Source organism: Carassius carassius, chromosome 44 (assembly GCF_963082965.1).
Source record: "Carassius carassius chromosome 44, fCarCar2.1, whole genome shotgun sequence".
Classification (NCBI taxonomy): domain Eukaryota; kingdom Metazoa; phylum Chordata; class Actinopteri; order Cypriniformes; family Cyprinidae; genus Carassius; species Carassius carassius.
In genome coordinates, this window is record NC_081798.1 from 21,504,562 (window position 1) to 21,521,880 (window position 17,319).

General features: G+C 37.8%; 1 protein-coding gene across 26 annotated transcripts in view; it reads left to right on the forward strand.

Moving 5' to 3' along the window:
* Positions 1–17,319, forward strand: part of LOC132126641 (adhesion G protein-coupled receptor L2-like) — a 97,246-nt gene that overhangs the window by 58,734 nt on the left and 21,193 nt on the right. For 19 of the 26 annotated variants that reach the window (XR_009427426.1, XM_059538035.1, XM_059538037.1 and 16 more), the window contains exons 6-15: positions 5,915–6,208; positions 6,827–6,930; positions 7,435–7,620; positions 10,779–10,817; positions 12,012–12,195; positions 13,174–13,296; positions 13,830–14,035; positions 14,766–14,939; positions 15,391–15,600; positions 17,028–17,248. Coding sequence is in view for 25 of the 26 variants with exons in the window: in XM_059538035.1 (XP_059394018.1) it covers positions 5,915–6,208; positions 6,827–6,930; positions 7,435–7,620; positions 10,779–10,817; positions 12,012–12,195; positions 13,174–13,296; positions 13,830–14,035; positions 14,766–14,939; positions 15,391–15,600; positions 17,028–17,248 (1,741 nt within the window). In the remaining variant the exon portion in view is untranslated. The remainder of the gene's footprint in view (positions 1–5,914; positions 6,209–6,826; positions 6,931–7,434; positions 7,621–10,778; positions 10,818–12,011; positions 12,196–13,173; positions 13,297–13,829; positions 14,036–14,765; positions 14,940–15,390; positions 15,601–17,027; positions 17,249–17,319) is intronic. The other 7 variants (XM_059538021.1, XM_059538044.1, XM_059538045.1 and 4 more) reach the window with 1 other exon arrangement.

Sequence of the window (17,319 nt, forward strand, 5' to 3'; positions counted from 1 at the left end):
ATAATAAGAGATGCATCCCTCAAGGTTTTAAAAGACAGAGCCATTCCTCCCCAGCGTTTAGACTCTTGAGGCTAAACTCCCTCCCACTGCTGCACTGAGAAAGGCACTTCTTCCCTCATTGGTAGAGGGTTACCTGTCTGGACAGGTACGTAGGCAGCCTTGCCGCAGCGGTAGATCACCCCCAAAAGAGTAGATCTCAAGCGCCTCAAAAGAAAACAACACACACTTTTGCTTGAAAGTCTCTCAATGTGTCTGTGCTGAGAGACGGCTCTCCGCTGAGACCGGATTAGTCCCGAAGTTCACGTCAGCGTAGTCTGTTTTTAATTTAGCTGTCAAGAGCTAGGACAGGATGGCCATACTATGTGTCAGATCATCTTTACATTGAAAAAAATAATAACTGTAATTACCATAATCCCAGCTCAGCCTAGTGGCAGAGACTCTTGCATTACTCCAGAAAAACTTGGCTAAGTGTATGGGTCAAACAACTTTACGCAGATTAGTGGGGCTTAAGAATTTAAAATACGAGTGTCTTTCTTCTGCGGAGACCCAGAGGTGTCTACCTTAGTGATGAATCTGCTACTGAGCAGAGTAGCTGTACCCAGGGTCATCGTGAAACTGTTCCCCTGATGAGAACATGTTGGATAAAGTTATTTTGAATAAAAGCATCCGCTAAATTACAAGATAGTAGTTTGTAAGCCACAGAGTTTTTGTGGTCTGCTTATAGCATTCAAAAGCAACTCAAAGGCTACCTGTTATATTATAACCAACCATCACAGGTGTGCTTCTGATATGAAGGCTGCAACCTTTTTAACTGGCTAAATTCATCCAAGATAAAGTATGAATCAAATTAAATTTAAAATATGCATACAAGCTAAGAAGAAATATGTAAAAACGGGGCTTAACGAACCATAAATTTTTCACAGGAGATTTTCCCTTATAATAAATTATGCATTGCATTGGATTAAAAGGAAAATGTCCAGAAAATGGATAATGTCCTGGCAGAAAATTACCAGTACCTTTTCCATTTTTCAGATTTTTTTTTCCTACCATGTATATTACATTAATTGTTGAGAAGCATATACACATCACAGTGTACCTTAGCAACATGCTAACATCTCACCATATTGAAATCTTTTCTGTATGTGCACTTCACATGAGGAATGCTATTTTGTCGCAAATCATTCACTTGAGGCTCCAATGAGGTTCCTTTTCTCTTAAGATGCTAAAATGTGCCTATGTAGACTGCAAAACAGATCACTAGCTTTTGGAACAGAGCCAAAACACCTCTCCAAAGGCTGTGTATGACATTCATAATCACATTACTATCGGCACTACTTATTATATCAGACTTATTTTTGAGCTCAGGATATAATCATCTGAGTCATTCTTAGCATGTGCTAGCAGCTTTCCTGTAGCCTGAAGCGATTACTGCCACTGAATAAAAAAAAAAATCCACTGAATTAAAAAAAAAAATAATATTCAACCCTGCACAAGCAAGCAATTAAGTAAGAAATATCAACTCAATATCACTTCAGATGCAAAGTATTAGTGCTCAGATCTAAAATTCATTGAACATTTCTCTGGGGTGCTACCTCGGAGGGTTCAAATCTTTCATTAAGGAAATGTTATCACATTGTTACCACAATGTATCCACTTGTGGTTCACACTTTTACGATGTGGCTGATTGAATGTGCCCATGTATGTTCTGCCTCTCTTTTAGCCGCCTGTAAAGGAAGTAATTAGCTCTACAATCAGTGCTGATGAAGGACAAAAAACATGCTAATTTCACTAGCATTAGCTCCTGTGCAGTGCGTGAGTTGAACGATACCCCCCACTTGAATCTAATCTGCCATCATTTGTATACTGATGTGTTTTCTCTGTTTTAGATGTGGTGATTATCTCATCATCTCAATAATCAGCTCACTCACACAGCCGTCAGAGTTGTGCTCTGCAGAGTTGATGTTTGCTCCACTTTGATAGCTGTGAAATTACCTTGATTTTGAGACACTGCTACAACGAACCACTAGAGTACATACGATATGATAAGCCCCTGTCTTTATAGGAAGAAATCCCCTTCCCTTTAAGTCAGAGGGCGACAAAAACAGCTTCTCTTCAGGGATGGAGCGATTACTAGATTTATGGCTTTTAATTTTGCTCAGACTGTAACAGTATACTACAACTTTTTGTTTCATTTTGTTTGAGACACAGAGACATTGAACATTCAAAGTCCTGTTAATACAGATACCCCACTAAAATAACTGAGACATTTCCTTGTTTTAATGCAAGTAAGAATGTATTTGAGATTCATTTTACTACCAAGTGTAAACAGCGATGTGTCTCACCTGATCACTTGTGATATACTCAAAACACTACTTAATACCAGGTGTAAACAAAATGTAATGTATTAGTGGGCTCTATACCACATACCTGCCAGAATACTTGCTTGTTTGCTGGCTTGATAGATTGTTCGTTCATGTGGAATACTGGCACGACGTATTAGGATGACATCTCATAAAGATCCTAAATAGCATCATATGCGCCGTTTGCTGAAAGAGAAAATGATTAAAACCAGCAGCATATTGATACTGGAATCATCTTTCATAATGGGGAATCATCTTGATGTGGAAGAGACAGACAGCATTTATATTTGCCATCTGAATCGGGGTGGAAAACACACATTACGCCACTTGCCACTTAATCTCATTTTTGCTCATCATTAATGGAATTAGTTTGACACTGATTGTGATAATTGCCATGTGATATTACACTGCTGATGGTTAGCGAAATTTATGCAGAGCCTTCTCTGTTCCTGAAAAAAAAAAAATACTGTTTTGTGTTCAGAAGACCACTAATGGATTTGGCTTTATTTTGGTCTCGCTTCTACTGCCACTTGGAGAGATTGCTCAGTGGCCTCTATTTTTGTTAAATATTACAATTGCTAATGCTGCTACGTAATTATTAGATGCAAATTTCCACCTTTGAAGGTAGTTTCACCTTCTCCCTTTGCCCACACGTCTCAATCTTTTCCTCTTTGTGACATTTTTAGCCCCTCCCCCAGCCTAACCATTTATTCTCCTAACCAGCCCTCTCACATTTAGCCCCTCCCTAGAAAATCTAATTTAGCCCCTCCCTCAGTCAGCCCTCATTTAGGGTGCTTTTCAATTGGAGGGTTGCATCCTAGGGAGGCTGTCCTTCTTAGACCACTGCCTCTATGGCTAGACTACTTCTCAGTATTAAAAGCTAGAATGACACAATCTATTAAGTCTGCATGGCAACAACCTTTTATTTTTTAGATTTCTTGTGTTCAAAGCAAATTCTAGTATGAAAATGCTGCTAGTAAAATAAAGGTTCATATAAAGTAATCATTTTACAAAAAGTCAAAACCAAAGCCTAACTATATGTATGAATACTTTTCCAGTTAACATGAACACTAGAGGCAGTAGAACCCAGACAACTTTTATTCCATTTCACAAAAAAAATGAAGATTTACAGGGCCCGAGTTTCCATTACGAAAGCCTACTTTTTGCACAATTACTCGCACAATATGTTATGACAATTTAAACACCCTGAGAGATTTGAAAACTCATATTTTTGAATGTAAGCGTCACATATACAGCTTCAAATTTAAGGGTTTTCTAATTCAAGAGGCAAAGCACACCAGTACAAATCATGTGAAACTACGGTAAAAAAACAACAACAAAAAAAAAAAACGCTCAAATTTGCGTAGAAGAAAATTTAAATAGCACAGTTGCATTAGCAAATGCGTTTTTATATGACTTCTGCTTTCGTTTACACTATCGGGTAGGTTAAGGGTTGGGTTTGGTATAGACAGTCCCCAGACATTTGAATTCAAAACCACCGCAATACCGGAATAAAAAAAATGTGGCCATTTTTTTAGCACCACTTACTAGAAATTTCACTGTAAAACTGCCACAACATGTTCAATAAGATACATAATACTAGTGTTAAAACATTGTCAAAAGCACGTATTTTCAATGAGCTTAATAAACATAGAAATGTGAGGAAGATGTTTCTAAATGAACCATCATTAGCTCGATGTAAAAACGGTCACTGGAAATTCTCCATCATACTGGAACTAGTACTTAGGTGCTTATCGCCACAACTTCATTTCAATATTTAGTTTGAAATTGTTCTCTGTTGCGAAGGAAATATTTCTTCTTTTTTTAACATTGAGCTGAAGGTTCCTTTGAGCCTTAATGTGAGTCAGACACATTTTCATTACAGCACTATAGACATACTTATCTTAAGAGAAACTGCCTTTGTTACAACAAAGAGAAAATTTATACTTCTGCCCATAAATCAGATTTCAAAGGCATTATGTAAAATAGTAACAAACACCTAGATGCTATGAGACAGCTGAGTAAGTATCCATTTACCGCTCGCATGTTCAGTTTTGAAGGACCACAATCCATAATCGACACCAAATTATACATAAAGCACAAAGGACAATAGTGTCAAAGTTTGAAAACACATCTTTCACAAAAGTGCCACAGTAGTAGGATGATGTTTTTTTTTTTTTTTGCGTATATTGTTATGGTACTACTATTGTTTTCTGGACAATTTCCATTATTTTGATATGTCAAAATACCATGCAAATACTACGGTACATAAATATGTTTGTCATTCAGTAACATGGTATAAGGAAATTTACCATTTACCACTTTACCATGGTAAAGTGCTGTTCTATTATTATTTTTTTAATGATTATTTTTATGAAATTGTCTCTTTAGCACTTTTAACTTCCTTGTGTTTTGCTCAGATTTTTTGTCCTGCTACTGAGCAGAATTATTCCCCTTTTTCAGCTCACATAACCTAAGAATGTGGCATTAGGATAATGTTACCCAGTAGACAAATAGTTTTTTGAAGCATTATTTTTAGGCTACAGTTATAGTAGAATGGTTTGCGAATGTGGTTTCCTGTTGACTTTAACAGGCTTCTCTCATCTGTGGTTTAATTCTGGAACATTGAGCTAAAGCTTGTTTTAGAGCCATCATGACAAACAGCCAGAATCTGGGAGTGAAAAGCCAATAATGGCACACCAGTTATGCCAACCATGTCAAAACTCGCACACATGGGTGAAAACCATAAAGATCGGGGTCTGCAGGTAAAGGTGTTGCAGCTGTTTTTGAGCTATGGTTGGTCAGTTGACACTAATTCACAGTAGGTCACATATAACCTCAAAAAGAAAGCCTTTTCTTTCACTCGATCAGTATTTTCCACCTCACAAACATATACAAAGGGGCTCTCACACCCATACTGCTGAAATCTCTCACACTTCTATGGGCTGCTTCATTATTCTTGGCTGCACGCTGTCGTTCACACAATCTGGTTAGTCGGTGAAAGTTTATCAGTATTTGTGGTTCAAGGTATGATGAGGTCAGGTATATCACTTTTACTCTGTACAGGAAGAACCAATGCAAACTGCAAAGAAGTTTGAGTTATCTAGGACTCAAACCCCTTCACGTATGAATCTCCTTCTGATTATCATTATGTAACTTCCTAGCTAGGAAAAACGTAATTACGTTTTGGAAATAAGACACGCATATTTTCCGGTGTAAAGTGTGGCCTGCAATATTTGCTCAGTTTACACTTATATATGTACCATATTTTTCTTGCCTTAAGGAATTACGTTAGTTATATATTAAGATTATGAAATATAGGCACAGGAACAAAGAAACTGAGGGTGAGAGAAAATATATGTTCAAAAACTGTGCTATTCAGCTCTTTAATAAGCTCTTGAGATACGGTATAATAGAGCTTGAGGTCTTATGTACGAGCTGAATATTTTTTTTTACTTAATAATTATTCTCTTTTATTAAGCACTATACGAGCTTGATAACAGAAACAGAACATAGTTTGTTCAACAACTAATTTTGCTAATGATTCTTTTTAGCACCACCTATCTCAGAGGCATCCACAACACCCAAGTTGCTAAAACCAACAACCACTACAACAAGCACTGCTCAACCGAGAGGTCAGGTGACTACTGTTACAACTACAGGGACCAGAGCTGTTAATAAGACGCCCAAATCACCAGCTGTACTTCCCCAAACCACCACGCCTCCCTCACTGGAGTCTTTCCCTCCACCTGAGCGCTTCTGCGAGAGCGTAGAGCTCAGGGACATACTGTGGCCGCAGACACAGAGGGGCATGCTAGTGGAACGACCCTGCCCCAAAGGAACTCGAGGTGGGTGCATGTACCTGTTGAAGTGTGACACGCTGCAGTTTTCCACTCAGGGTTCTTTGAATTGCTATCAGTCACACACTAGCTGATATGCATTTGGCCTCTAGGCGAAGAGAAATGTGTCTATTCTCTTAGGATTGACCATTTGAATAAAGCAATAAATCCATGAGAGGCCATGCGTTGTAATCTTGTCAGCAAAGGTGTTTACTTATAAGAATAAATAATTTGTTAATAATAATTAACATCTATTTATGCCAACTTGTGTATTTATTTGGAAAGTCGTCAGAGAGTCTTTTTTAGCTTTTGGACTTAAGATCTTTAATATCTTTATTGGTGCTTTATTGCCATAACAAATATTGGTTACACTTTATTTTGTGACAGTGTAATAATATATTTAAGTACTGAGTAATGTTAATTAACTACCAATGTTGGTTCCATGTAAAGGATTTACAAAATTGTATTACAAAACAAATGCAATTCTAATCAGTTAGTTACTGAGAGTATAATTAAATTACAGTTACAAAGGTTAATGATTACAAACAGTGTTCAATCTTATTTACACACACAGATTTATCAGTGTGGCCAATAATGATGATGTTGATGTTATCTTTATTTAAACAGGCACTGCCTCCTACCTATGTGTTCTCTCCACTGGAACCTGGAACCCAAAAGGCCCAGATCTGAGCAACTGCACATCCCACTGGGTGAATCAAGTCGCACAAAAGGTTTGTAGTTCCAGAATATATCTGTCCTCGCAGAACAAGGAGCAAAAAATGTGACAGTCTTCAGAGCATAACATCATAAAAATAAAATACTCTCCGGTGGCATATTTTGGAGCTCATTCTTTCTGTTATCACTTGTTAAGAGGAAGACACACGGCCTTCAAACATCCAACAGGGATCTTGCAGATTGATCTGTGTGTGCACTTTTGTGTTAAAGTGAGATGCTTCCAGTAAATAGAATGGATGTGCACAATGGGAAACCAAACTTCCTCCCGTACACCCACAAAAATGAACTAAAGTAGCAGAAATACTTCAGCCATTGAAACCCAGGAAGTGTTTCCAAATGCTCTTCCAAAGTGTTACCAGTTTCTAATGATAGCTGTAATTGCTCGTGGGGGCTGTTGCTGACTCAGCGTGATGATGTCATAATGGGAGTCCAGAGCCTCGTAGATACAAAATGATATTTTTCAGATCCATGCTGTGAGGTTAATTTGTGTAATCTCTCAGATCCGGAGCGGGGAAAATGCAGCCAACCTGGCGAACGAGCTGGCCAAACATACCAAAGGAGCCATCTTTGCCGGTGACATTAGCTCTACCATGAGGCTCATGGAGCAGCTGGTGGATATTCTAGATGCTCAGTTACAGGAACTGCGACCTAGCGAGAAAGACTCCACCGGCCGCAGCTTTAATAAGGTATTAACAGGATTTCATTCTCAACATGATTTTTTTAATAAGCAGCAGCATGCCATGGACGTTTCAGAGGCACTTTGCTTAAAGGACACTTGCTTCAAAAAGACTATTAAACTCATTGTGTTACACCCCATTGTGCTTTTACAGAATTGAAAAAAGTATAAATGCACAGACTGAAGTGAATCACTCAGTGGGTTTTGACTACTATCCATGCAAAATAGTATGTGTCTGATCAGAATTAGTGTTTCATGACGCATGCTTAGATGAGATACTTTGTCTGGTGTGCATCCGTACATGCATTTTTGGGATGAGGGCATTTCGTTGTTTAATAGTGATAAGGTTGAAGCTGCCACAAGTTTTTTTTTATATGCATGAATGAATGACAAAGTTAGCACGAAAGAAAGATTAAGAAATAATTAATATCTAGGCAATGAATTTAGATTCAAATATAAGTTGTATGCGACAAAGGGGCCTGTGGTACAGTAACACAATAACATGGTGATATGTCCCAGTATTAGCGCACTGTCTCACACACACAAACTTTCACATCACCAGAATTGTACATATTTTACTGCTTTTTACAAGTATGCAAATTACAGTGCAGGCACTTTCTGAAAATAGGTCGCAAGGAAAAGAATGAAGCCAGTTTTCAGTCTACAAAAGTGATTAGCTGCCTTTATATGAAACCTATGCATTGCATTTAAAATACAGATGAGAGACTGCTTTATGTGTTTAACTGCATACTAAACTCTTCTGGTTACAACTGGCCGTTATGTAACATTTCCTTTAACCATTAGGAATCTTGAGGGCATACATTCACCAAACATGAGCTTTAAAGATATATGACTCTATTCAGCATGTTCTAAGGCTACTGGGACTGAATATTAGTTGTTGTAACATGTACAACTCTGTCATCATTTACTCATGAAACCTATACAAATTTTGTGTACAAATACACATATTTGTAATGCTACTTGAGAGAATTATGTGCTTCCATTGAAAGTCCATTCAACCTAAACTTCAAAAAGTTTGACATTGTAAAAGTATTAATTGAGTAGTTTAATCCCAGTTTTCTGAGGGGACACACTATGTTGAACATATTTAATATAGGCTTTTATTCAAATGTAAACACTGCTCAATACACATAAAAAAGGACATCAAATATGGAAAAGGCAGCTCAGCATGCTTCACATACAAGAACAAACTTCATTGGTTCTTGCACATCAAGCAAGGATTAAATCTGTTCATCATAAAAAGTGAGCTTGTTCCTTCAAAAGGCTTAGATTAAACTGTTTGATTAATACATTTTACTTTTACAGTGTTGTTTGGAAGCACATGAGGGTGAGAACGGAATCTTCATTTTTGGGTGAACTATCTCTTTAAGTCAGGGAGCTTGGATAGCATTTTTCAAAGTGTTTGAAGAAACATTAGTTTTGTTAAATACTAAGACAGAAACCTCTTTATTGGCTATTGTGTCGTCTGTATGGCTTTTTGTGTGTTTTATTCATTAAAGTCAAAGAAGTGAGTGGATATCAAATGGCTGGAGCACAGGCTGTACTCACTAAGAGTGAAACCTTTCTTTCAAATTAATTTTGTAGTTACAGGTCAGTGGAAGGGACTGAAGGCACACAGCCCTGTTTGCAAAGAGTTTGGTTCACCCAGTGCACTATAGCAAGAATGGAATTTGTCTCATGGAGCCATGGACATCAGCCAGTGTAATTTACATGAACAGGACATGTTCCTGGACCAACATCCTAAGCTATTACTCTAAACCTTAATTGTAAATCAAAGATTTATTTATCTTGACCCCACACATATAATGGCCCTAAACCCTATTTCTGATTTTAACCATTACCCCTGCCTCTTTCCTATGAAAAATTCAACACTTACATCAACTTATATTAACATTAAAAATGGTCACACTTTATTTTAAGGTCCAATTCTCGCCAATACCAAACCATTAACTACAAATTTTGCCTCAATAAACCCCCAATTTGCTGCTTGTTAATAGTTAGTAAGGCAAGATTAAGTATTGGCTAGGATTATGGATGTAGAATATGGTCATGCAGAATATGTGCTTTATAACCAATACACCAATAAACAGCCAATGTTTTAATAATAGGCAGGCAACTAGTTAATAGTGAGAATCGGTCCCTCTACTAAAGTGTAACCTAAAATACTAAGCCTAAACTTTACTTTTCACCTCAAAAACCCAACTCTGCTCCTTCCCCTAGTACAAACTAACAATACAGATCCTGTTAAGGAAAAGTTTCACTTTGAATTCTACATCTATTGATTTGTGAACACAATTCAGAAACCTAATTTTAATCCCCAACTTTTATCCCAAATCCCCTAAATCCGGACCCCAAAAACCGTTCATTTAACCTGGATCCCGACATTTAGCTATGACCCAGTGCCCAGTTTCCTCCTTTAATCTTTAACTTAACCATTATTCTTAAACCTCACCTGAACACCTAGTAATTTTCCTGACCCTAAACTCCTTCATCTAATCTGAATCCCAACCTCTAGCCAAAAACGGTACTCGAGGGCCACTGTCCTGCAGAGATTAGACACTGTTTGGAAATTTCCACTATGCCTAAAACCTTGATTAGATTGTTCAGGTAAGTATAATATTGGTTGGCGCTAAACTCTGTAGGACAGTGGTCCTCCAGGAGCAGGATCGAACACCCCTGCTTTAGACCTATCCAAGCACCCAATTTCTTACCGTAAATCTGTATCTTAACCTTAGTTCATAAACCACACCTTTACACCTAATCTCCAACACAAGCCCTTCTCTTAGTGTCCAACCCTGATCCCGAACCTATAGAGGTAAACCACACATTGATTTAGGCAGTCTGCGTCTGAATATTGTTTTAGTTGCATATTTTAGATGGTAATGAGCTACTGATTCTATTTTTTACTTGAAAGAGCACCTGAGGGTTTTGAAATCACCAGACTAAATTGTTGTTCTGAAAGCAGGGACACTCTGTACACCCCTACATTCATCCGTTACATGATTTCATCATAGCAGATCCAACTGCTATATTGTGTTTCTGAAGTGCTTGTGGATTGGAGAACCCATTAGTGCACCATCAACCTTTCTAACTGTCTTTCTTTGGTCTGTTTTTGTTCTTGTGTGTGTCCTCTCTCAAATGAAAAAGCTTCAAAAGCGAGAAAGGACGTGCAGGGCGTATATGAAGGTATATCTGTGCTACGCTACTATGCTCTTCACTTGTTTCTGTACTTTCTCTTCTTCTTTTCCTGCTATTGTTTCTCTGCATGGTCCTGTGTCCTTTCATTCTCACTGTCACCACAGCATTTCACTCCACCTGTGTCCCCACTCCCGGAGGTTCAATATTTCAGTTGATTGGAAATCGTGTGGCTGCAATTTTTATGCCCAGTTCATACCTTTTATGTGTTTGTTAGTGGTCTGTTTATTTCTTATTTATTTTTTTTTTTCAGTTTCTTTATTGTTAAAGTCATGTGTTAATATATGTTGATGTGCTTAAGTTGAAAGTTGGCGCTGCATGTTCTTTTTGGTTGTAAAGGGTACATGCCAATTTGTGGTGCTTGAAACTTATTGATTGCTACATTGGTTTTTCCACAGCATTTTCAACTGCTAAAAGATTTACTTAGACCTAGCAAAAACGAAAAATTTAAGTATGACAAGAGATATTATGCTGAGTTCACATGAAAGGCAGGATTCTGTTTCGGAAAGTGTAAAATAAATCAGTGAATGTGAAACCCTAGACTGTGAAGATGCATATATATCATCTTTTAATATGTATTGGTGTGTAGGAGTGAAAAGCGATTTAGCATTGAGAGTAGTTAAAAATGACCATAAAAATGTAGGAAGTTAGAGCTTGTATGAGTCAGAGCTGCAAAACCGCAATAGGATGAACAATAATTATCAAAGAGGGCGACAAGTATGAATCGATATTTTAGTCTGGTGGTGTGTGTGTGTGCGCAGAAGCTCTGCTAAAATAGTATGAGAGTGTATTTTGTGAGGGAACAGGTGGCTATTTATTTTATTTCAATTTTGTGCATCATATAATCATGAGACGCCTTCGGTTCTGACAACACAGAACAATGGTGTCTTTATCTTTGCATTTATAAGGCATCACGACCGGCTGTCTTTCTATACCTCATATGTGTCCGTTTACGTGCTTGAAGAGCCTTTGACATTCAATACTGCACTCATGAGACAGACAGAGCATGTCAGGATCATTTCTGCAGCCTGTTTTTATGTGTGTCACCTGATAACGACCTAAAACAAAGTGTGCATGTTTGCTTTCATTTGGGCACGGGCAGACAGCTGCTGATAAAGTCAAGGCTTTGACATTTGACCTTACTACAGTGGTTAGTGCTGACACAAGCGTCTCATTGGGCTGCAGGCTATCGTGGATACAGTCGACAACCTCCTCAGACCGGAGGCTCTGAAATCATGGCGAGATATGAATACCACGGAGCAGACACACGCCGCAACTATGTTACTGGACACCCTGGAGGAAGGAGCCTTTGTCCTTGCTGACAATTTAATGGAACCGGCCATCGTGAAAGTACCAGCCAGTAATATAAGTGAGTACGAGCGATGCGCAAAAAGGAATAAAAGTGACAACGTAAACAGCTTATTTTGCAGCTGATCAGTTTGAGTTAGCAAATATGCTTCAGCTGCGAAATTATAATAGCAGTGGCCACTAACACACGGCTGGTTGACATGAAATACTTTTCTGGGAGTTGACATGTCCTGCAGTGTGGCATGCTAACTCCGTCTTATACCATTTTAAACAGCATTTTTCCTCATTCTTTTCTTACTGTTATTCATGCAGCTTTTACGACCTCATATTAATTGAGACTCTACATGGAATAGTTCTATTCCATTCATTTGCCACACCGCAGGACCTTTTAAAAATGAAGTGAAGGCAAAAACGTGATTAAAAATAGTGAATAAAGAAATTTGACCAGTTACAGGGAATAATGTATATACTTTTCCTGTATACACTTTTATATTTTGCACACCATTGATAACACAAAGTCCAAAATCCAATGAATCAATACTTGATTCTTGGCCTTTTTGGCACACAGTTTTTGTGTGTTTTTTGCAAACATATCTCTTTTCTAAGTAAATAAGGCTTAGTATATATTGCCCCTTATTTAGAAAACTTTTTTACAGATTAAAAATTTAAATCATGACAGAAGATTGTTATATCCGGAGTTGTATTGTATACAAATGAACTTTATGCAGTAAAAAAACAAAACAACAAAAAAACAACAAAAACAAAACTGCTAGTAAAGTAAGCCATATCACTGTGGTCTGTTACATCCACTACAGCCTAACAACTAAAACTTCAGAATAACGTTATGCAAATTGCGATCGGCACAGATTCTGTGGATGCGTTTTCACCACTAACTGATTTGCATAATTCCTGTAGTGAACTGAACAATGCTAGATATGCATGCAAATAAACTGCAATTCATTCTCAGTGATTTTTTTCTCTCTCTCTCTGTTTCCACTTGGTGAACTAACATTGTGAAACATCTGATTTCTCTCCGCAGTTCTGGATGTTTACGTGCTGAGCACAGATGGGCAGGTTCAAGATTTCAGGTTTCCCCAGAGCGGCAGGAGTGGTATTTCTATCCAATTGTCTTCCAATACGGTGAAACTCAACAGCCGTAATGGTACGTTCCAGCCCACGTGCAAACTCACTCATATATATGGCCATTAGTATCAATTCCAGTGAGAATAAGAACATATAAGATCCAATTGATCCTGTAACTATGGCAATAGAAATGCTGTCATGGTCAGAAAAAGATATGGACATTGATGCGAACATACTGCTCAACATATGTTGTTTTCGACAATATAACTGGGTCTACTGCAGGATCACTTGGGAAAAAAGATCCATATACTGAAGTTAGAAACTTTTGTGGGGTATATACATTTATTTATGGGATTATCATGTTTTCTGATGTACATGGGTGAATGTAAAATTAAGTATGATTAAAGCTGTAATTATTTTAAGGGTATAGCATTGCCATTCTGTTGTCACAAAATCCTACTCTTAAAAGACTTACTATTAATTGTAAAAAATGTAAATTCCACTTTTCCTCTATTAACTATATGGTGAAATAAAATCCAGACTTGTTCTTGACAGATGCACTGACATAATAGACTTTAATGAGAAGTAAGGTTTGCTGTTTTCTCTTCGCAGGTGTTGCCAAGTTGGTTTTTGCCCTTTATAAGAACCTGGGGCAGTTTCTAACCACGGACAATGCGACGATGAAGCTCGACCACGAGGCTAACGGACGCAACCTCTCCGTGGCTGTGAATTCCGACGTCATTGCCGCCTCAATAAACAAAGAATCCAGTCGTGTATTTATATCGGAGCCTGTGATTTTCACCCTGGAGCACATCGACGTGAGTGCAAGCAATAAACAAACAAAGGGATCGTAAAAACAGCAGGATAGCAAAGCAAGCTGGCAAAGAAAATAAAATAAAAGCAGTCTCAATTCCAACACCCTACAAGGTCACAGAGGGGTTTATTTAAGCCATCGAACATGAAATTAACAAAGTCTGAACCAATGATTATTACCAGCCTAGACCAAATTCTTAATGAAAACTAATTCGTTTGTCGACATTAGGATGTAAATGATGCAATTTCCTTTTTTCTGAGTGGAAAATTAACTCCCAGATTAGCTATACAATGCAGGATGAAATTACCAGAGGACCAATTATCATCTCGCTCTCTTTTAAAGTGTCAGGAGCGCTCCCAGAGGAGACCCGGCTTGATTTTTGCTCTCTGTCAAAGTAATTGTGCGATTTCCACAGACATGCCTTCAAACCATTCTGCCCCCTGTTAGCACCTCATATAATCAATGGTCCCATGCTAGATTTCGCACTCATTTAACCTTATTAGATTCTTTAGTCGTTTATGTGAGAACACACACTGCGCATTCAAAAGATTGTTTGATATGGCCAGCGTATCATTTGCGAAAGAATGAACCCCAACAGTCGCAGTGAATTTGGATGCCGTTCCCCTAACGTTCTCGCGCAGGCGCCATTAAGAGAGGGACGGCTGCTAAATATCAATTCATTATCGTCTGCTAACTCATGAGGAATGGTTCTGTCTCCTCTTGTCGAATTACAGATGCAGCATTACTATAACTCCAACTGCTCTTTCTGGAACTACTCGGAGAGAACCATGATGGGATACTGGTCCACTCAGGGCTGCAAACTCATCCACGCCAATAAAAGTCACACCACCTGCTCCTGTAGTCATCTCACCAACTTTGCGGTGCTCATGGCTCATCGAGAGCTGCTGGTAAGATGCGATCTTCATAAATATTTAAGCTTTTGTCCGTGCGTTACTGTGAAACCCAGCTGTTCTAATAGACACCGCCAACACTCATCTGCTTCTTTAAGCCGAACGCTACTAACTGAAGGCTGCAAATCACCATGTTTTAGAGTTTGTCTAAATATGATATAAGCAAAAGTTTCTTTAAGCAAAAACTGAATAAATGTTTAAAGCAGATCTTTCTCTGCCACCAGTGGGAAAAACATAACCACATAACTGTCTAATGAACATCAAATTTTATCTAATTCGCAAAAGTGCTGTGCTTTGCTATATTTTAGATTTCAATTTGGACAGAATAATTTACTTGTTTCTGGAAATGTGTTACATATTCTGTATTGCAAGCCCCTCTATAATTCACTCAATATATGTGACCTGCTTCTACATTTTTCCCCTCCATCACTATTTGTTTGTTTCTTAGGGTGCAGATAAAGTCCAGGAGCTGTTGTTAAGCGTCATCAGTCGTGTGGGTATCGTGGTATCCCTCATCTGTCTGGCCATGAGCATCTTCACATTCTGTTTCTTCCGTGGGCTGCAGAGTGACAGGAACACAATCCACAAGAACCTGTGCATAAACCTTTTCATCGCTGAGCTCATCTTCCTCATCGGAATCGACATGACGGAGCCCAGGGTAACATTACCTTGAATGCATGTGATGTTTTCAGCGAGTCTCCTGGAAATATCTAGAGACATGTCCACAACATCCAAGACAAATTTCTGAAGGGAGTTCCAGCGCAGCATTTTGACACATGATTATAGTTTTCAGGCTTACTTGAGTCTTGCGAGTCAATAACTTGACACTTTTTGTCCAGAATCTATTTGAAGAAATTGCATTATATATATATATATATATATATATATATATATATATATATATATATATATATATATATACATATATATATATATATATATATTATATACATTTATACTTTTTTTAAATCATTATATTACTGAAAATATCTTTCATTCTTTTACTACTTCTAATATGAAAAAAAGTCCCGGAAAGGCTCTGTCCTTTTCACTGGATCGTGGCTGTGGGGATTTTCTCCCATTTAAACACAATGGCATCAGAGATGGGGCTCGTTGTTCCAGTTCATTCCAAATGTGTTCAGTGGGGTTCATGTCTGGGCTTTGTGTGGGCCAGTCAAGTTCTTCCACACCAGTAAACCATTTCTTTACAGACCTCTTTTTGTAGACAAGAGGCGTTATCATGCTGAAACAGAAAAGGCCCTCTACCAAACTGTTGCCAGAAAAGTTGGAAGCACACAATTCTCTATACTGTCGTTTTATGCCGAAGCATTAAGATTTGTCTTCACTGGAATTAAGAGGCCCAGCCAAAGCCATTAATTAGAAGGAGGTCCACGTACACTTGGCTATCTACCGCATAGCTGTAATACCTGACATTTTTTTAAGTCATTAAATCAAAACTTTTGTTGAAAAGATGTTATAACAGTAATAAAAGTCGTTTGTTTGTTTGTTTGTTTTTTGGACTTGGTACGTTATTTGAACGGATGGGATGTTTTCAGCTAGTCTTATGGGAATGTCTAGGGACGTGTATTCAACCAGTGATAGTCAGCAATTTGGATTTTGTGTGTGTGTGTGTGTGTGTGTGTGTGTGTGTGTGTGTATATATATATATATATATATATATATATATATATATATATATATATATATGTGTGTGTGTGTGTGTGTGTGTGTGTGTGTGTGTGTATAAATGCATTTCATTGAATATATTTTAAACTTTTAAACTAAACATTTTAAAAATTTGAATTGAAGTCAGGCTAGATAATGTCAATGTCAAAATGTTTTTAATTGTCCTTGGTTAGTAATAAAGAAATAAAAATCTTTAAATTGCTAAAAGAAATCAAATTTAATTACAAAGCTTAAAGAGCCATTATATCAAAACTTTGTTGAGAATGTTCTAAAGGTTAATACAAGATAATAAACATTAAAATCAAAAGTTAAAATAAAATAAATTAAATTAAATTAAATATACAAAAATAAAAATGTACATTTTAAACTACAGCTTTGACCCATGTGTCTGTCCCACAGATGGCCTGCTCCATAATTGCAGGAATCCTGCATTACTTTTTTCTGGCATCTTTCGCATGGATGTGTTTGGAAGGAGTTCAGCTCTATCTGATGCTGGTGGAGGTCTTCGAGAGCGAATATTCACGCAGGAAGTATTTCTACATGACGGGATACCTCCTCCCCGCTGTGGTCGTGGGCGTTTCCGCTGCTGTAGACTACAGAAGCTACGGGACAAAGAAAGCGTAAGCAAGCATTTTTTCTTCTTCTTCTTCTTTTTTTAAATGCAATGCTGTCTGCGGAAGCATACCACAAA